This window comes from Onychomys torridus, chromosome 23, assembly GCF_903995425.1.
Source record: "Onychomys torridus chromosome 23, mOncTor1.1, whole genome shotgun sequence".
Lineage (NCBI taxonomy): Eukaryota > Metazoa > Chordata > Mammalia > Rodentia > Cricetidae > Onychomys > Onychomys torridus.
The window spans coordinates 8,563,809-8,584,795 of NC_050465.1; the positions used below are offsets into that span (position 1 = coordinate 8,563,809).

The following is a 20,987-nucleotide window of genomic DNA, read 5'->3' on the forward strand; positions in this document are numbered from 1 at the left end:
CGCCCACTGCGGCAAGCCCCTTCCCCGCCAATCACATTGCCCTCCCCACCCCCCCACTCCAAGTGCCCCCTCCGCCTGCCGCAGCGCTCAGCTCTCCCGCGCTAGCCTCACCCACTGCACCAGCGCCCCCTCCTCACTGCACCGCCAGCACGGGGCGCGGCGCCGCGCCGGCATCTGCAGATCCTGCATGCCGGTTCCAGCTGTGCAGAAGCATCCCTGTCGTGGCAGAGGTGGGAGCTGCAGGTGTCGCCTAGGCTTTGTTCGCCTGGGCCTGGCCTGATGCTGGAGAGGCAACTGACCGGAGCCCTTGCCTGCCCGGAGATGACCCCTCCTACGAGCCCACACAAGTGCCAGCAGTCCGATGCTCCCCAGTTAGGGGGTCCCCGTTCGTGATGGAGGCTCTTCTTGGTGATGTTGTCATTTGGGTGAAACTGAGGCAGGGGCTTGGGGGTCATGAAGGCATCCAGGAAGGCGGGGGGGGGGGGGGGGGGGGGGGAGTATTGGAAGTGAAGGGAGAGGATTGTACTTGATGCTTGTCCAACTTCGGAGATGGGGTTGAAATACCCTCCTTCAGGTGTGACCCTCGGGGACTAGGCAGGTCCAGGTTTGTTGGGGAACAGGAGCAGGCAGTCTTCAGACCCCCTGGATCCTGAGAGGCGGGTAGTCCCTCAGAAAGGGGGGCCATTTGCTCCTGGTTCTCTGCTACCACCGGCTGTCACATGCTGGAGACCCTCAGCCTCCGGGGCTGGAAAGAACTGGGGTGGGGAGTGGGGGTGCTGATTTACTTTTCCTGCCCTGTCAGTCAACAGAAAGGCCTGGTCTAGGAGCCTGGGTAGGGGGTATCCTGTGCTCTCCCTTGGCAGTGGCAGCCGTAGGGCTGAGAGCTATCCTCTTGTGTGTTCCTACACTGCCCTAAGCCATGCAGGCTGATTGTCCACGTTGAAATGGGAGTATTTTAGGGGTGTGAGGGAAGCTTCTGGAGGAATGGGCTTGAGGAGGTGGCATGACTCTCCAGTCTCTTGAGGAGGGCGGAGGGTTTCAGGGCATTGGGTCCCTGAGGTGTCAGGAGCGGTCAGGTCAGAGGTCTATGGACAGCATCGGAAACGCCCTCAGGACACTGGGATCGGCTGAAGCCCTGGGGTGACTGCTGATGTCCGAGAGGTGCTGCCTGTCGGGAGGAGCAGGAGCTACAGCTATCAGCAGGTGGCAGGAGGGTGTGACCCTGAAAAGTAGGAAGCCACAGGCTCTTGTCTGCTGTTGAGAACAGTGGGGGTGGAGGGGATAGAGGCTGCCAGAACCTGGGAGGAGGCAAACAGGTTACTACTGCCTGTGGGTTTGCTGCAGTGGGGTGCCATGCTGGGTGTCACAAGGAGCCAGGGGCCTTGGAATTGAAGGGCTTTGGGTTTGGGGGCAAGGGTGAGGAAAACCTGCTATGAACAAATAAAACCTGAGAGCACCAGGGGAGGGGAGTGTCCCAACAACCAAGGAGGGAAAGATCTGGAAGAATGAAATCAACTCTGACTGATAAAGATGGGTGGAATGGGGCAGGGGGGGTGCACAATACTGCAACCCCCCACACACCTTCGGGGCTGGGAAGGAGAAAGCGCTGGTGGGCTTATCCCCTTCGAGTAGAAAATTACCTTTCCCCGGAGATTGGGCAAGCACTTGCCATGTACTGTGGTGCTTTTCTGGAAGCCTGCCTTCGCTGTTCTAATGTGGAGTGCCTGTCACCTGTGGCCCCAGTCTCTAAGGAGCTGGGGCTCAGCAGGCAGTCGGAAAGCCTCCTGTCTTTGACCCTCCCATCCCATCCCCCCCACCCCCCAGCAAGCAGCTCTGCCTTGCATGGGCTTCTGGGCAGCCTGGCCCAGCCTGCCCGGGGCCCCTCAGGCCGCTGCCCGGGCTCTGGCTCCGTGTCTTCACTCCCGTGTTTGTCCGAGGAGGGAGGGAGGGACGGGGGCAGTGCTGGGGCAACTGGAACAACGCAGGTCACCGGGCTGGCTGGGCGCGGTGGCCAGGCAGAGCCAGGGGGCTGCAGGGGAGACCACTGGATGGAAAGTGTCCATAGTGGCTGGCCAAGGGTCTCATGAATCCCAGCCGCCCAGACCCTGCAGTGGAGTGGGGGGTGGGGAGGGGGCAAGTGTGGACCCTTATTTACTTTCTTCCTTTTTCAGCCTGTTCTCCCATCTGCGTGGTGAGGGGTGGTGACTGGGTCCACCAAGATGGTGGAAGATGTCAGGAGAGAGGGAACAGTGGGAGGGGCCAGCAAGGATGTGCCCACCTCTATCCTGCTAATGCCCCCCTGTGCAGCCTGGTCCTCGAAGTTTCCACCTGCACATATGCCTTTGCCTCGGGTGCCCCTGTCACAGCTGAGCCCAAGATGTCCTCTGAACCCCACACTGACACCTGCAGCCTTTATCCCCAGGGCTGGTTCCCCAGCTCACTGCTGGAGTCAGGGATGGATCTTTCTCAGGCATAAGTGACCCCAGCATGTAGCCTTAAAGCTCTCCTCTACCAGAGAGAGAGAGAGAGAGAGAGAGAGAGAGAGAGAGAGAGAGAGAGAGAGAGAGAGAGAGATGGGCTGTACCACGTTAGCACAGCAGGTCATGGCCTGGAGGAGAGCAAGAAGGTCCTGCTCAGTCCTGCCCCTTGTGGGGAGGCAGCCTGCTCACTGGTGGCTAACCTTCTGCCCCACCCTCCCTACTCTAGAAGGAAGGGATTAGAACAGATGTAGGGGGTCCATGGGGAGGGCACCATCTCTGCCAGGCTTGTGGCTCCCCGCTGTCTGGGCCCCACACCAGCCCTTTCTTGAGGTTGGTGCTTGGTAACATTGTTTCCAGGATCTTCAGCCCCTGTACGGGGCAGGTACCCTGGGCAGCCGGAGGGGTGGGGTGGGGGAGCACAGGCAGGGAAGTGGTGAGAGGGCCAGAGGTGTGTGCCTCCCATCCCTGGCTCCCTTTTTTCTTGATCCCCCAAGTACAATTCCGTCTTTTCTTCTACCGGTATCAGCCGCTGCCCTGTCTGTGGGCCTCTGGGGTCCCTGAGTCCAGATGGGATGCCTCACCTTGTGAGGCAGACAGTCCCCACAGGGTTCTGGGATGAGGCAAGGCTCCCATACCTCAGTGAGCAGGAGGAGGGGCCTCTGTGCTCCACCCCCAACACACAGTGATCACCTCCTGAAGTAGCAGATTCCTGCTCACACACACTTCTTGCTGTCCACTTCTCTCTGACTCACCTCAGAGTCCTCCACCCCCTGATGGCATTTAACAACGTCATATCCTAGAGTCCTCAGCACCTTACCTTCCCATTCCTCTCCTACCTTCCCACTAAAGCCTTCACAAGGATATGGCAAGGCAGGCTTTGGCACCCAGGGGCCAGCACCAGCACCAGCTGTACGTTCTGGAAGCTCTGCATCTCACCGGCTTTCTGGTCACAGCCCTACAGCTGTAGCATCATGGTCAGCGGGCCTGGCTGAGGGAAGCTTCTGGGGTCCCTGCTGACCCCTCCCTCTTCCCAGATCCTCCACCTAAGCCAGCCCCTTTGCAGGGTGTAGGGCTTTCTCTAGCTCAAAGACCTATGAGGAAGGAATGGGACAGACTGGCGTCAGGCAGGCCTGGTGGGTCTTGAACAACTCAGACCCCGCAGTGGGACAAAACCTAGTCTCCAAGCCTCAGATTCCCTGTAAAAGGTGTCGCTGCAGCCTTAACATAGGGGTTAACGCATCCCATTGAGGATTTCTTCTGATGCCAGGATACTCTCTTGGGTATGAAGCTACCTAGCATGTGCTGTAAGGGCCTTAGGCCAGGATTGGGTAGCCTCTGGGACCAAGCGCCTGCACAGAGCACAGTCTTCACCCCAGATTGGTACCCAGGGTCTGGCAGGGTGTTGCCACTGGCCCTACAGAACCATCTTCACCAGACATTCTACTGTCTGTCAATCAGATGTGGAGCTAGGTGGCCTCAGACTGGGAAGGGCCAAGAAGAGGCTGGTTTCCTCCTTCCTCCCTTGGACCAAGGCTTCTGCCAGGCTTGAAAGTCTCTGCAAGGTTTCCAATCTTAGTCAGGCAGCCTCTCCCTCTCCATGCAAGGTCCAAGCTGGCTCTTTGCTTGGGAGCCCTGAAAAGGCTCTCCATGTGTGCCTGCGATGCTGAGATATGCCGCACAGTACTCCTAGTCCGAGGCTCAGCCCTCTGATAATTCAAGAACACCTGTGGTACCCTATCCCCGAGTCTTATCTGGGGCCCTGAGAGGTCAGAGCCACAGGAGCCCAGCCTCGCCCTCCTCTGTCCCTGTCTCTGCCTCCACAAAGGACTCCTAACCTGAGCTGAGCCCTGTCTTGGGCAAAATCCTGGGCCACTTCTCCCTGACACGCCATCCTTTCCTATCCCACAGGTGAACATCTGCGGATCTGCCCCCAGGGCTATACCTGCTGCACCAGCGAGATGGAGGAGAACCTAGCCAACCGTAGCCGTATGGAGCTAGAGATGGCGCTCCATGACAGCAGCCGTGCCCTGCAGGCCACACTGGCCACCCAGCTGCATGGCATCGATGGTGAGGAGGGGCTGGAGGGTGGGGACTTCTGGGTGTGGGGCAGAACTCCAAGGCCAGGATTTGGTGGTTAATGTCAGCAGAAGGATTTCACTCTTCTTGCAGAACTTGAATGGAACAATGAACCCAAGTTGTTATCAGGGACCTGGGGAGAATGGGCCTGCCCCTCACATGGGGTACTGCTCTTGGGGTGCCTCTGTGTCCCAAGCAGAGTTCCTTTGAGGACCTACAGAGGGCTGGTCTGCATCTCACCTTTTGGGGTCCTTGTGGTAGGCCACTCTCCCAGCTACCATCCCCTGGTCAGAGAGCTCAGGCTGAGGGCTGAAAGAACCCAGGGCCTGCCCTGAGGTGGCTCCCTCTTAGCCAGGGGCAGAAAGACTCCTGTATGCTTCAAGAGGCCAGGTCAGCTACCTTTTAGCATCATCTGTTTATTAAACCCTCCTGTGACCTCACTGTATATGGGCAGAGAACAGTGGCCCAAACAGTGATGGCATCATCAACAGGGATTATATGGTGCCGTGGGGTCAGAAGAGCCCCCTAGAAAGATAAGCCATGAGGTTCATTTCACTGTCTTCAGAAGGGATACAGGGCCCAGGCAAAGATGGGGTCCCTGCCGTGGGGTAGAGCTGGGAAAATGGGAACTATGAAGCTGTAGAGGAAAAGCATGGATGCCCTGAGTCTACCCACAACTGGGGTGTAGCTTTCAGGGTTTGGAAATTCCAGGAAATATCAGAGAGCCCCCTAACCGTTTGCAGACTCTGACACTTGCTGCTAAATCTTCCTTTGCTGCTTGGTGTGGAGGGGAGGGGCTGAGGAGTCACAGACCTTAAGTCTCCCTTCCGGAGGAGATGCCATCACAGAGATGTGGAGTGCAGTGCCGTCTCTCTGAACCTTAGAATCTGATAAACATATTCACACCTCACCAGAAAGTACCCATCTGAGGCGCTGGTTTGTAGGAAAGTCTGCGAACTGAGGCTCCTGAAACCTGAAGCTTAGGGACGGGGTTTGCTGGAGAGCAAGAGAACTGCTTAGAGCAACTGAGAGCATGGGGGTGGGGGGTGGGGGGAGACAGGGCAGGTGGCAGGTAAGCAAAGGTCACTCTGGATCCCCCCACTCACCCCCACTACAGCCCCTCCCAGAATCACTGAATCTCAGCATCTATTGGTTCCTAAAGCCCAACTCAAAAATGGCCCCTGGAGCCTCAGCTAGAGGCCTAAGACCCTAGAGAGGACAGTCCTGACTTCTGCACCACTAGTGAGGAGAGAAGTCCCCAAGAGCCTGAGGAACCCTCTGCCATGTGGTGCCCAACTTTCATTGACTGTATAAGCAGATTCTATAAAGCAGGGGGTATTCTAGCCCACGGGTGGATTGGCAGAGCCCCCCTCAAGGGCTTATGCCTCTCCTCTGTGCACAGACCATTTCCAGCGTCTGCTGAATGACTCGGAGCGCACACTGCAGGATGCCTTCCCTGGGGCCTTTGGGGACCTGTACACGCAGAACACTCGGGCCTTCCGGGACCTGTATGCCGAGCTGCGCCTCTACTACCGCGGCGCCAACCTGCACCTGGAGGAGACCCTGGCCGAGTTCTGGACCCGGCTGCTGGAACGTCTCTTCAAGCAGCTGCACCCCCAGCTGCTGCTGCCTGATGACTACCTGGACTGCCTGGGCAAGCAGGCAGAGGCCTTATGGCCTTTTGGGGACGCCCCACGGGAATTGCGCCTGAGGGCCACCCGTGCTTTTGTGGGAGCACGCTCCTTTGTGCAGGGCCTGGGTGTGGCCAGTGACGTAGTCCGGAAGGTGGCCCAGGTACACGTACTGCCCAAGGCTCTGAGCAGGCCCTTGGGAGTCCCTCATGCTATGCCTAGGTGCTTGGTATCCCCTACTCTCAGTGCTGTTCCCCTGAGCCTTCCGGCCCTCAGCCTCACACCTGCAGCCCATTATCAGTTGATCCACTCTAAGCCTGTCCATCTGCTGTCCAGTCCTGTGTCCTTAGTCAAATGAAGCTGTGAGCAGAATGGAGAGGGCCATTGGGCTGCTGGGTTCAGGAAACAGGAAACAAAAAAAATGATGGAGTTGGGCCTCAAACAAGTTGAGGCCTTGCAGGCCAGCATGGTAGCTTACAGCATGGGGCAGCACATGACAGACCCCCCCCCCCCCGGGGAAGGAGATGGGGAGGGTACCAGCTTTAAACTGCACTGCCCCATCTCTGCTCGGTCCTTGGTTTCCTTATCTGCAGTGGAGCCTAGTGACAGCAGTGTGCCATGGTGTCCTGGCACTGTGTGGACCTGAGCTAGGTGAAATCCCACGGCCAGTTCGAGCTGCACTCAGATGTTCTAGCTTGAATGTCAAGCCCTTCACATTGGTGCTCCTTCACGGGTAGCTGGTGACCGGGTGCACAAGGGCTACAGGGGGGCTCAGGCTGCCTCTGTTCTCCAGGTACCTCTGGCCCCAGAATGTTCTCGGGCCATCATGAAGTTGGTGTACTGTGCTCACTGCCGGGGAGTTCCTGGTGCCCGGCCCTGCCCTGACTATTGCCGAAATGTGCTTAAAGGCTGCCTTGCCAATCAGGCCGACCTGGATGCTGAGTGGAGGAACCTCCTGGGTGAGCCCCACCCCCAGGCTGCCTGGCCTGCCCTTAGGAGCACCATACAGGGGTCCTGGGAGACAGTAGTCCCTGGTTTGGGCCAAATGAAAGGTTTGAGGGCCTGATATAGGTGGGTGGGTGGAATCAAGGGACAGATTCTTTTATTGGTCCCAAGGGGTGTGGTCAAATAGCTTCTCAACCTCATATACACCAACACATAGGTGATGTGTGACAGTGTGTGTACATACACTGACAATGCAAGCTGGCACATATGTATGCTGCACACAGTAGGCTAGTCTGTGTGGTGTGCACAGGGTCTCCCTGCCAATCACAGGTGTGCCTACATGTTACATGTACTGGCATAAGGCGAGTTGACATAAAACAATACATATGAATCCCTGTGTACATCTGTTGCTATAGGGCAAGTTAGCATGCATACATGTCAGCACTGGTACAAAGTTAGTATGAGCTGGTTAGTATGCTGATCATCATCCATCTGGCAGATGTGTTGGCACCATAGGCCAGTGTGCACATATGATTACATCCATGCTGTATGAAAGCTGGCACATGCAGATACGCAATTCATGTGTACAGGAGCTGGATGGTATGCAGCGCATCTACATGCATACACACCAGCTTATGTGGGCACGTGGTAGGCCAGAAGTTATTCATGCATATTCAACACCTGCATGAGCTAACATGGACATGTATAGACATGAACTAGGCCAGCAAGATTACCGGATGTCCTGTGTGTTCATGGAAACCTATGTTTGTGGGTATCCACTATTTAATGCTCTGAGCTGCACGAGTGTATGCTGGCCCAGTCTGAATGTGAGCTCATGTGACCCTCTGCTGACCAGAACCTCTGACTGGTACTGTCGAGACTGTGTGTTAGTAGTGTGCACATTTGATGTATGTGCGTCCATATGAACACCTCTTCCAGACTCCATGGTGCTCATCACCGACAAGTTCTGGGGCCCGTCGGGTGCGGAGAATGTCATTGGCAGTATACACATGTGGCTGGCGGAGGCCATCAACAACCTGCAGGACAACAAGGACACACTCACAGCCAAGGTGTGTGAGGGCTGGGAGGCACTGTGAGCATGGGAGGGTCTGTCCAGATCTGGGCTGGAGAAACACTGCGACCCCTCCTGACCCATTTGGTATCTCCCCAGGTCATCCAGGGCTGCGGAAACCCGAAGGTCAATCCCCACGGCTCTGGGCCTGAGGAGAAGCGTCGCCGAGGCAAACTAGCGATGCAAGAGAAGGCCCCCACAGGTGCTCTGGAGAAGCTGGTAAGTGCAACCGTCTCAGTGGCTATGGCCCTATATATGTGAGAGGCGACCCAGGCAATCTGTCCCCCGGCTTTTCGCTGGTCTGACTGCCATCCAACAGGTCTCTGAGGCCAAGGCCCAGCTCCGAGACATTCAGGACTTCTGGATCAGCCTCCCAGGAACACTGTGCAGTGAGAAGATGGCCATGAGCCCTGCCAGTGATGACCGCTGCTGGAACGGAATATCCAAGGGCCGGTAGGTGTCCACCACTGGCCACATTCCTCAGAAATGCCCAGAGCATGAGAAGCTGGGCTAGAGGATCACACACCTTCGCCAGCTCCCAGCAGTGAGCACATATCCCCTACCATGGGGCCTGCGTGCGTTGCCGATAGATTGGAAGGGTCACTGGCCCTCGGGGTTGTGGTAAGGGTGTGATACACACCATGGTTTGGCTCCTTTGCAAAAGCGGATGTAATGAGTCATGGCTCCGACCACCCTGCTCTAGGTACCTGCCTGAGGTGATGGGTGATGGACTGGCCAACCAGATCAATAACCCTGAGGTGGAAGTGGACATCACCAAGCCTGACATGACCATCCGGCAGCAGATCATGCAGCTCAAGATCATGACCAACCGTTTACGTGGCGCCTACGGTGGCAATGACGTGGACTTCCAGGATGCTAGTGAGGCCCGCCAGGGGTAGGGTGGGTTGGGGAGGGAATCTTCCCTGCTCATAAGAGGAAAGGTATAAGGCCTCTCCAGACCCCTCAGCCCTTCACCCTCATGGCTGCTGTAAAGGCCCCGTGTCCTTGCAGCACAGTGGAAGCCCAGCCAGGATGTCCGTCTGGCTATCATGGAGCAGGTGGGGACAGCAGGAGGCGGACCTAGGGACTGGGTCCTCGGGTGTGGCAGGGACTCCCAGTGTCACACCGCCCCGGGTCCCTGGTGGAAGAGCTTGCTGCAGCCTCCTGTCCTCCCCCAGGTGATGACGGCAGTGGCTCGGGCAGTGGTGGCGGCTGCCCAGATGATACCTGTGGCCGGAGGGTCGGCAAGAAGAGCTCCAGTTCCAGGACCCCCTTGACCCATGCCCTCCCCGGCCTGTCAGAGCAGGAAGGACAGAAGACCTCAGCCTCCAGCTGCCCAGAGCCCCACGGCTTCTTCCTGCTCTTCCTCGTCACCTTGGTCCTTGCAGCAGCCAGGCCCAGGTGGCGGTAACTGCCCCCGAGCCCCAAGGACTGTCTTGGCCAAAACATGCAACAGACAATATTTAATTCCCTTGGCCTTCGAGGCCCAGGGCAGGATGAGGAGACAGTAGCTCTGAGTACTGGGGCAGGGTGCATGGGGTGCTGGCCTCCTGGGTCTGACCGCGCCTGTCACCCTAGCTTTTAATTTCGTATCAGGTCAGCTGCAAGCCAGTGTCCCCAAAAGCCATGTATTTCAGGGACCTCAGGGGCACCTCTGGCTGCACACTCTCCCTTACCCTCTTGCACCACTCCAGAAGCTCGTGAGGCCAACCAGAAGGGCGGCTGTTAGCTACAGCCCATGGGAGACCTCAAGTGAGCCTGTGCCTTCCTTTCCCGCCTCTTCCCACTGGGGACTCCCCACCAGACCCCAAGGGCCACAGATGTCAGAAACTGAGGCCCATCCCGCAGCTCCCCAGGAAGCCTGCAAGGGCTACCTGTATGTTGCTGTCCAGGCTCTGGCAGGGCCTTCAAGTTTATGCATGATACCTTCAACTCAGAAGAAACTCTGCAGCCAGGATCCCCACTCATACCAGGCCAGGACCCTGTGCCACTGTGGAGCCCAGTGAATGTGGTCCTCCGAGAAGATCCTCTGTGGGGTTCCTTGAGTGTGGTGTAGGTGAGGGGGCAGCTGGGCATGGCTGCACTAGGCTCAGCTCTGCCACACTGCTTGAGGGTGTGTTCTGTCCCCTCACATGGGTTCACAAAGTCTGGCCTTGGAGGGGTCCACACGAGGAACCTCCCCTCCACTTCAGGGGAACAGCCAGCCACATCAGGCCTCAATCCCACTTCTAAAGGTTCCCTGGCCACAGGGATGCTGCGTGGCTGGTGAAACTTCAGCTCAGGGTCAATGGGACCTGGTACAGCAAGTCAGGAGGATGCCTGGGCCCCTTCCTGACCCAGGCAGCTCTGTAGGAGCTAGGGGAGCATCAACAGTGAAGGGCTTTTGCAGACATGCACATTCAGACTCCCAGTGCCCTTGTCCACTGAGCGCTACATCTCAGTCTTCCTGGACAGCACTGGAGAGGCTCAGGGCACCATTTGGAACCTGGTATCCTCCTGTGGCCTTGAGACCCGGGGGGCACCTGGCGTTCTGAGGTCTTGGGGATGCTGAGCTGCTATAGCCAGGAGACAGTAGTCCTGACATGCAGAAGGCCTGGAAAAGGCTGCTTACCAATCTCTTCCCCCCCCCCTTTTTTTTTCTTTTTTTTTTTTTTTTTTTTTTTTTTTTTTTTTTTGGCCACTGGGTTAAGGAGGCTATTGCTAGCACAGTGAACCAAGGTCTGCCTGGTAGTCAGGTCCCCTGGCCCAGGATGGGTATTCTCTGCAGTGGGTCTGTGGATTTGTTGGGTCCTTTCCCTGAGCACACCCATCCTGCCACAGTTCTGCTAGTACCACTCAGGTAGGGGTGGCAGGAGCCAGATCTGGGCTCTGGGATGTGAGTGCCTACATGTCAGGACAGCAGCATCCATGATTTACAGGGCAGCCAGGATAGTGGCCAAGCTACTGTGTCCTTCCTCCATGAGGCTCCCTGACACTCAGTGCCAGTGGGTAACGTGTGTTCTTTGAGTCCTTGAATGAATTAAAGGCTGGAGACCTACAGTGGACGTGACCTCATGTAACTCTGGTGAGACTGCATTTGTGTACATGTGAGCGTGGCATGCACAACAGCAGGGCACAGATCAGGGCTTGTTGGAAGGGGTTTGAGCATGGGTTGCACCTGTAGAAAGGTCCTAGGGTTTCTATGGGGTGGTGACCATTGAACATCTCCAATTCCTGCCTGGGAGGATGCCCGCCTATGCCAACTGAACATGCCAAAGTTCATGGGAGGAAGGAGCCAGAATACCAGGGCAAGGATACCAGCTTGCACTGGCCCCACCTACCTTGCACCTCTCCAACCCCCCTCAATGCACGTCATTGTCTTATCCATAGAAAGGTTCTCATTCCTGCCAGGTACTCTGAGGTCCCCAGGAGAACAGTGTCCGGACCAGGGATGTCCTGCCACTCCAGGCTCTTCTGAGGTATCCCTACAGCTGCAGACAGACCCTAAACACTAAGGCATTTAGGGCTGGCTCATCCTCACTTCAAGGAGCTGACCTGTGCCTTTGTGAGCACACAGTGCCAGCCTCCATGGCTAGGATGCTTGCTCAGTAGCAGGACTCAGAGAAGCCCTGCTCAGCCAGGTGTGGCATGTCTGCTTTATCTGGGAGCTGTGGCTCACATTGCTGCCCGAGTACATTTACAGTGTCACTATTCAAGCACAAGAGAACAGAACAGAGCTCTACCCCACAAATGCTGCTTGGCCACATATCCTAAGGAGACCTCCAAACGCTCCTCCAAAGGGCAAGCTCCTGCTGGGTATTAGATCCTACCCACGGATACCTGCAGAGCCCAGGCCCAGGTTGGCAGCTGCATCCTCACTTTCTGCATCTTTGCAAGTCCTGGGAAGCCCTGGTGCCAGGTGGCCCAGATTCCTCCCTGGGAGAGGGAGGGAGTGCAGTCCTGTCCCCTCATGTGGCCAGGATAGACAGCCTTGGAGTAAGGTAAAGACTCAGTAGAGCCCTGTGGAGAGAATTTGGCAATCAGGTGCTCACTGGTGAGTTCAGATGGAACATTGTGTCAAGCAGTCCAGTAGGTTGTCCGCTTTGTGTACGCCTGGTTCGGCTTCGAGATCTCTCATTGGACACCTTGTTCTGCTTTAGGTTCTTTTTGAACTGGACACTGGTAGATGCCTTGTGTGTCTGCTCTTGGTCCATTATCAGCGGGATGGTCACCCTCCCTGTCAGGAACAGGAAAATACATATGAGACCAGTACCCAACACAGGAGTCAGCAGCCAGGCCCAAGCCAGGACTAGCTCAGTGACTCCCTCGGCCTTGCCCTTTGAGTACCAGACAAATGCCAGGTCAGCACCTTGCATCTAAGTGCTGCCACAGTGCTGCCAACAAGGCTAGCTAAAGAGTAGTCCCTTCTCTGCCATCACTGGGCATCCTGTATGGCTTTGTAACAGAGCAGCCAGCTCCCCCATGAGCATCCCACATGCCTGTAGGCAATCCTGCAGACCAGTGTGGTGCTTTTAGCCCCTACATATGCCCTCACCCATGCTCATCCATACCTTTGCCCATACATTCCAAGCCATTAAAGGAGGAGGTTAGAGAGCCATCAAGGTGACACTGGGTGGGTGGGGGAGAGGGTGGGGCGCTAGGAATCGTAGCAGCCAAGCTTTACAGTTTGCCAGCTGCCTTGCTGAAACACCATGACTGTGTGATAAGGAACAGGGGCAGCCATTGCCCAGCAGGCTTTCCCTATGTGCAAGGAATTCCTCTCAGATGAGGACAACCCCATGTACATACAACTTGGGGACAAATGAGTGGCCCTTAAAAGCAAGACTTCAGTAACTAAACACTTTCCTTTGATACATCCCAAAAGGATGAGAAGGACCACTCGCTTTCAGCACAAACCCACCCACGTCTAAGCTCAATCTGAAATGAGGCAGCCAAAAGTGTTAAGTCCTCAGAATGTGGAAGCACTGGTCCAGGCAAGCAGCCCCACCACCCTGTCATGATGGGGTGTTGTGAAGTATAGATTTGAACAGGTTACAGGAACACAGTAGACTGAAGGAGGAACCCCTTTCCTCACAAACATCAAAATATAGGGGAGGTGTGAATGTTTCACAGTCAACAACCCATATGAGATTTCAGATAAACCCTGGGGTCGGGGGACACTGAGAGTCTACAGTAAACAGGCAGATTAGTGTGTCAGATTCAGACCTAACCCTGTGGTGGAAGCCAGAACTGAGTCCCCAAGAGACAGACCATGGAGCCACAAGGCCCTGCTTCTCAAGAGAGACCAAGAAAGCATATGCTGGTCTTCAGGGCCCACCACAAAGAGTCAGTGGCTGATGAGTGTGTGTATAATGAGCAAACACGGAAAGACTTGGGGTCACCTACAGAGAAGCAGCAAGATGCTCACAGAGAAAGAAAAGTAAAAAACAGGTAAGTTGAGATTTGTAAAATCACAACATAGAAAAAAACAAAAACAAAAACAAAAAAACAGTTTACCACCAGATCCAGCCCCCTGAGAACCACATCATAGGCAAACTGAAATTGTAAGCACTATCAGAGAGAAAGGTGGGAAATGGAAGCTATAAGGTTAGGACAAGCCTTTGTGGGTGCTCACAAAAAAAAGAACTAGAGAAGCCCCGGAAGAAGAGGGAATGAGTCCGAAAGCTTAACGACATAAGAGCTGAGAATTGTGCAAATCTTAGCAGGTTATCTAGAGTTGTGAAGCGGAAAGGATTCCAAGCAAGATCAACCTGAAGATGGATGCCTGAGACATAAGCAAACTAAAAGCCGGAGATGAGGACGTGTCAAGGCAGTGGGAGATCCGTCACATACAAGGAACCCCTTTCTTCTCTCTCTCTCTCTCTCTCTCTCTCTCTCTCTCTCTCTCTCTCTCTCTCTCTCTCTCTCCAGAAGGAAATGAGATGGTGAAACCAACGTTCTGAAAGAATAACTTCTAGCCAAGAACATTCCTAGAAAAGCTGCAACCTAGAAATGAGTGCAAAGTAAAGCTATTCCCAGGTATCATGCCTATACCTACCTAATGAGACATGCCCATGTGAACTCTTCACATTGACATGATACCAACTGGCAACGTGAAAGCACAGAGCTTTGCCGTTCTCCGTTGAAGGAAGTGCACTGAGCTCAAACCATTGACGACGCTGGTGTTTCAAGAGTGAAAACAAACAAATGTCTTATTTTGTGTGTCTGCAAGGGTTTGTTAATGGATATGCAATATAAAAAGACTAGCATAAATGGGGTGGGGAATAACAATATAATTTTTGCAACTAAAAAGTTACTTCCAATTTAAAATAGAATTTAAGGCTCAGGGAACATTGTAGAACAGAGAGCAGAAAGATTTTTAAGAGCCAGAGGGCCCAGACATGTGCTGTAAGAAAGTGCCTTCTAGACACACCAGGGAAGCTACACCCATGAACTCTCAAAATTATAGTCACTGAAGCAAGACCTGCACAATGACAACACCAGTTGACATGCTAACATGGATGGTGGGAATCTTACAAGGCCCCACCCCTAGATTAAAAACTACAGACAATCAATGGCCTCTGAGAAAGGGATAGATTATCTAACCCAATGTGGTCAGCCCAAAATGCATATATGTATGAGCATGCTAAATGGACTCAGTAGGTTATATATACATGTTATATATATATATATATACATGTATATATGTCTGTAGAACAATAATAATTAATAATTAAAGAAGAGGTCATTAAATTGGGAGGGGTGGAAGGATGTGAAAGGTGTTAGAAGAGGGAAAAGGTGGGATGGAAATGATGTAAATGCAGTACTCAGGTATGAACCACAAAATAATTACATAAAAATTTTAACTATACTTGGGACTTGGGAGGCAAAGGCAGGAGGACCAGGAGTTCTGAAGCCAGCATAGGGAACACAGCAAGGTCTATGAGGTTGTTGGGCCAGAGGGATCCAACTATACATTGTATATGAAATTCATTTCACCATTGTAATTGCTTGAAGGAGAATGGCATCTATAGATTCATATGTTGGATGTGTTGGTCCCTAGCTGGTAGAACTGTTTGGGAAGGATTAGGAGGTGTGGCCTTGTTAGCAGAGGCGTGTCACTGGGGCCTTTGAGGTTTGGCTCTTTTCTCTGCCTGATGCTTATAGATCAGATGTAAGCTCTCAGCTACTGCGCTAGCACCATGCCTGCCTGCCTGCAGCCGTGCTCCCCAACATCATGGTCACGGACTCACACTCTGAAACTACAAGCCCCCATAAATTTTTTTTTTCTACAAGTTGCTTTGGTCATGGTGTTTTGTTGTGATATTAAAGAGGTAACTAGGACAACCAATGGGCTAAATGAGAAGGGGTTTAGAAAGATATCCCATGCGAACAGTAACTGAAAGACAACAGAAAGTCTCTGTCAACCAGACAAAACGGATTTCCAGTCCAAAGCACAAGGTCACCATATGCTCATAAAGAAGGCAGTTCATCAAGCAGATAGAACAATTGTAGATAAATGTGTGCTAAATATACAAACCAGACACCGTCAGATTGGAGGGGAATGGAAACAGTAACTTCAGCATCCCACATGTGGTGATGATTTATAATCCAGACAGAAAAACAACAAGGAAACAGCAGACTTGAAAAATTCTAAAGATCAAGTGGCTAACATGCATACAGGTGATTCCATCCACAGCAGAGTGCATGTGTGTCTCAGGAACATGGACATCCCCAGGACAGATCACATGATTAAAATCTTATCATTGTCTTTCTTAACCACAGTATTATGAAACAATATCTACACTCTGAGGAACTTAAAAAAATTCCCACAATTATGTGGGAATAAACATACTCCTCCATAACCAGCAGGTCAAAAAAGAAATTAAAAAGGAAATTAAAAACTATCTTGAGACAAATGGAAAAATTAAAACACACCAAAACTTATGGAGTGCACCAAAAGCAGTTCTAAGAGAAGTATCTACAGTGACAAATGTCTGTAGTAGGAAAAAAGAACCCAGCCATGCTAACATCAATCAAGGAACAAAAAAAGGACAAAGTATAAATAAAACAGAAATAGTGAAGATCAGAGCAGAAATCAATGAAACAGAAACTAGAAAGACAAAAGACTAATGAAACTTGGTTTTCTCAAGTGAGAAAACTGCCAAACCTTTAGTTAGACAAAATGATCTCAAAATTACTCACCAAGAGGAGCCCTTACAACAAATGCTATGTAGGAATAGAAAGGATCATAAAAGATTGCTGTATTAACTTTATACCTACACCTTGGAAAACCTGGAAGAAATGGAGAATGTCCTAGAAATATACAACTTCTGTAGACTAAATCATGAAGAAACAGAGTTTGAACAAATCTCTAACAACTGAAGATACTGAATCAGCAGTGGCAGACAACCCCACGTGAAAGCCTGGGAGGACAAGAAGACTGTGGGTGAATTCTACAAAGCATTTAAAGGAGGATTAAACCCCTCCAAAAGCCACAGAAGGTGGTAGGAAGTCTTACAGACTCATCTTATAAGGCAATCATCTCCCTCATGCCAAATTTAGAAAGGGGTCCATAAGAAAACCACAGGTCCTTGTGAACTCATCACAGTCAGTGTCATTAAAGGAATTATGGAATGCGACCAAGGGACTACCTCCCTGGGCTGCAGAGATGTTCAGCATACACAAATCTATGTGATACATTATACAGTCACAGAATAAAGGATTGAAAAGCACACAGTATTCACAATAGAGGTAAAAAAAGTAACTTCTGACAAAACAAAATATTTTCACAATTAAAGAACAGAATTAGGCTATTAGGAGGGATCGCATTATATATATATACTAAATGTGGATATATCAAAGGCACTTTTCTCTAAAATCAGGAACAAGATGAGGATCCTGTTTCACCACTTCCACTTAACTTATTTCTTGGAACTCCTAGACAGAACCAAAGGCAAAAAAAAAAAAAAAAAAAGAAAAGAAAAGAAATAAAGAAATCCAGTTCTGAAAGGGAAAAGTTGCATTATCCTCCCTCCCTGCAGGCGACATGTGTCTTTCCCTACAGACTTACTCAAAACTCTGAGAGCTAACAAGCAACCCCAGCCGAGCACTAAGAGGCAAAACTGACAAAAGTCAATTGACTTTCTATGTGAAAAAATGAACCATCTGAAAAGAAACTAAAAGGCCAGAGGTGGTAGAGCACACTTTCAATCCCAGCACTCAGGAGCTGAGGCAGGAGGATAACGTTCAAGGCCAGACTAGGCTATATAGCAAGGCTTTGTCTAGGGATAGAGTGTAGAAGTAGAGCGCTGGTCTCACATATGCAAAGCTCTGGGTTTGATTCTCAGAGCCAAGAAGGAAAGCAGGGTGGGTGGGACAAGGGAAAGCAGGGGGGGAGGAGGAGGAGGAGGAGGAGGAGGAGGAGGAGGAGGAGGAGCTAAGGATACAATCACATCTGTAATAACATGAAAATTAAAATACTTAGAAATAAATATAACCAAGGAGGTGAGAAACACTAGAAACTAGAAAACATTGACAAACAAGTTTAAAAAGCCATAAGTAAATAAAGTAAATATATCATGATCTGGATTGGGGAAATTAATACTGCCAAAATGTTGATACCATCCAAAACAATCTACAGATTCAGTGTAATCCCCATCAAAATCCCAATAATATCTTTCATAGGACAATCCTAAAATTCACATGGAAGTACAAAAGACCCTGAGAGCCAAAGCTGTGTCTAAGAACAAAGACTGCTGAGGTGTAGAGGTGTCCCATTTTCTATTTAAAACTATTGCAAACTAGAGCCATGAAGACAGTAGCCATAGCCAGGTAAGAACCGACATGGGTAAGAACACAGGAGAGCCCAGGAATTAGCGAAAGCATACACATCCAGCTACTCAACAAGGCCAGGAGAACACAGTGGGCAAATTATGCCCTCCCATAAGCAGTAGGGCCAGAAATGGTCTCCTGGCTTCACAGTCTTGAGGAGCCAGGACCTGCAGGAAAACAGAGGGAACCGGATGTCCTTCCCAGGCTTCAAAGGGAATGAGCAAGCAAGGGAAGCCACAGCCCTGGCCTCAGCTGCATCGCCTGTAGCACAGACCCTAGCTACCCACTTCACCCTCTCCAGAGAACACAGAGGTCCCCAAACTTCCACAGGGAACCCTGACACCCATGTTTTAGGCTTCCATCTCCATCACGACCCAAGCTACCCTCTCTGTTGCTATCTGAGACCCTCTCAGGTCCATCCACAGCTCTTTTGCCTCTCCTCCCAAACTATGGATGGTCACCTGGCCATGGACTCTGGCATCAGCCCACTCTCCCAAAAGGCCGGATGTAGGAGGGTGCTGAAAAGAGGTACCCATCCTTGCTGGTCTTCAGCTAGACTCTAGCCCCATCTCCCAGACCCTGCCCTCTCTCTCTATTCCCTATTGACTTCCTAGTCTATGTGGAGCCAAAAAAATCCCTTTGTGTCCATAGCCTGCCAGGTCTTGCCTCCTTCAGAGCCCTTCAGACACCACTTGTCTGTATCCCGCTTACTGGCCAGGGCCATTACATACATCACTTCCTGGCTCTTCACCCTAAAACCCTCTGTCCGCATTCCCACACTGAGTCTGTGTGTTCTCTAAAGGCACTGTCTGCTCATTTGCCATACCCCACATCTCACCATCCTGCCTCGTAACCTTAGCCTCATTCTCTGTGGGCCTCTGAGGGCTCAGGTGGGCGGCAAGGCACCTTTACCCAGACACAAAGGATGGCGCAGCTGAGTCTAGCCCAAAAGAGAACCCAAAAATTCCAGGTGAGCACTGAGAAGGGAATTCTAGGGGGACAGGGGTGGAGATACTGGGTCCCACAGACATTGCCACCTCCAGGATGGCCTAAGAACCCCCCTGGGAGGGTGGGCCTCCAGAGAAAGGGCTCCCCCTCTCTCCCAAGGTGCCTCTGCCTCATCAAGTCTATCAGTCTCTCCCCTTTGTCCTCCTCATCTCAGCAGCTGGTCCCCGAATCTTCAGGAACAAGAGCACATGGGCTGCAGCAGAGTGGGGAGCACTGTGTCCTTACACATTCAAGTTCCTAGCAGCAGCTGGAAACCATCGGGACAACTTAGAGCCCAGAGAGTCGGCTCCACTCTGCTCATGAGAATCCTCAGCACCTTCCCTGACTTTGGGGTACCTGATGGAGGCACATGTACTCTATAAGCAAGCTGGGCCCTCAACTGAATCCTGAGCCCATGCTGCCTCAGCCCACTGGGGTCCCCCCAGGAAGTACAGGTCCAGGGGAGCTGTGACTACCCTAGGTCTGCCTGCCTGAATGGGTTACCTTTCTGGGGGCGGGGAGGGGGCCAGCCCTAGAACAAGAGAAGAAACACACCCCCAGCAGGGATGGAATTTAGTCTCAAGGTGAAGGCTTGGCAGCTGAGTAGCCAGGGCACAGGCAGCTAGAGAGCACCAGAGACAGAACAGAGCATCTGTTGGGGTCTGCGGCATCTCTTTCCCCTGCTGTCCTGCCCCTTGGGACAGCACAGACGGCTCATCCAATGGTCTCAGTACTATGCAGGAGGCCCCTAAGGTAGAAAAAGTGCCGGTGGCCGGAGCCACAGGATGGATTCCGAGATGCTGGGACAAGCGCTTGGCCTTCCCTTAGAGAGGGCTGGGCTGGGCTGGGGTTCCAGTAGACGACAGCAGGTATCTGGTAGAGAAGGCCCACCGACTCATCCACGTATGAGCTCCTGTCCTACATGTTCCAAGCGACCCACAGCTCTTACAGACCACCTGCCCCAGAATAACCACTTGGATCACAAACAGCCCAACAGCCCTGGAGCCAGCAGCCCTGCCGAGGGTGAGGAGGAAGGAGGCTCTGCTATAAACACCAGCTTTGGGTGCCACCTCTCACCTCTGCAGGCCGGAGAGGCAGCAGCCTGGGACATGGCCACTTTAGAATGTCCTCCCTTTTTCTCTGTTCCCTGGCGTGGTAGCTCAGGCCTCCAATTGCTCTGGAGTACAAGCTACCTAGTCCCATGAGAAAGTTAACAGTTCTGAAGGGATTGCCAAGGCCCTGAGAGGATAGGGAGGAGCCGCTCCTGGAAAGAGCTTAAGTACAAGACCCTCCTGGGTTTCCAGCCCCATCCCTCGCCTAGTATCTCATCTCTGCTTCCTAGAGACAACTTTCCCAGCTAAGAGGGGCTTTTTTAGAATATATGCCCAAGGCCAGGAGGCCTCTCCTTGCTCTAATGAGCAACCCCATCCATGTATGCACTGCCCCGCCCTACCCCTTTCACCCTCAATCCTTATCTCCACCAACACACAGCAAATGTAACTGGGTGTACTGGAATATGGGTCCCTGAGGCCCAGGGACCAGGCCACCACGGCCTATGACCCAAAGGGTGTGGGCTCACAACAGAGTTGATCCAGAAGAGAACATACATCTCTGAGTCTGTGGCTAGCAGAAAAGGCCACAGACAGGGGACCCAGTGAAAGCCACTCCACGGAGGTGGGCAGTACAAGGAGCCACAAGGGCCAGCATGTCTGGGTGGGCATGTGCTAGAATGGCAGAGAGGCCACAAGGCCCCAGAGCAGTAAGGCCAGGAGGGTTTGTCCAAGGCGTGGACAGAGAAGCCAGGAACATTGGTGTAGGAAGGGAGGAGAGGGACGGGGCTCCACTGGGCTTTGCTTTTGAAGGCAGAGATAAGCCGACTTCCACAGGTAAGATGTGATGTGGAAGCCAGAGAGGAGCATCAGCGAATCCCATGTGCAGAAAATGACAGAAGGGTAGCCTCACATCAAACCTGGGGGGCTCAGA

The 20,987-nt window shown here is 52.7% G+C and overlaps 2 protein-coding genes across 2 annotated transcripts in view; one reads left to right on the top strand and one right to left on the bottom strand.

Moving 5' to 3' along the window:
* Gpc1 (glypican 1) overlaps window positions 1-11,263 on the top strand; it is a 29,456-nt gene extending 18,193 nt beyond the window's left edge. Inside the window, exons 2-9 of the mRNA XM_036173065.1 lie at window positions 4,389-4,547; window positions 5,959-6,350; window positions 6,981-7,146; window positions 8,072-8,202; window positions 8,304-8,423; window positions 8,524-8,657; window positions 8,908-9,083; window positions 9,383-11,263. Of these exons, the coding sequence (XP_036028958.1) occupies window positions 4,389-4,547; window positions 5,959-6,350; window positions 6,981-7,146; window positions 8,072-8,202; window positions 8,304-8,423; window positions 8,524-8,657; window positions 8,908-9,083; window positions 9,383-9,615 (1,511 nt within the window). The 3' untranslated portion in view covers window positions 9,616-11,263. The remainder of the gene's footprint in view (window positions 1-4,388; window positions 4,548-5,958; window positions 6,351-6,980; window positions 7,147-8,071; window positions 8,203-8,303; window positions 8,424-8,523; window positions 8,658-8,907; window positions 9,084-9,382) is intronic.
* A 706-nt stretch (window positions 11,264-11,969) lies between these two features.
* Ankmy1 (ankyrin repeat and MYND domain containing 1) overlaps window positions 11,970-20,987 on the bottom strand; it is a 53,660-nt gene continuing 44,642 nt past the window's right edge. The window contains exon 17 of the mRNA XM_036173064.1: window positions 11,970-12,420. Coding sequence (XP_036028957.1) covers window positions 12,224-12,420 — 197 coding nt within the window. The 3' untranslated portion in view covers window positions 11,970-12,223. The remainder of the gene's footprint in view (window positions 12,421-20,987) is intronic.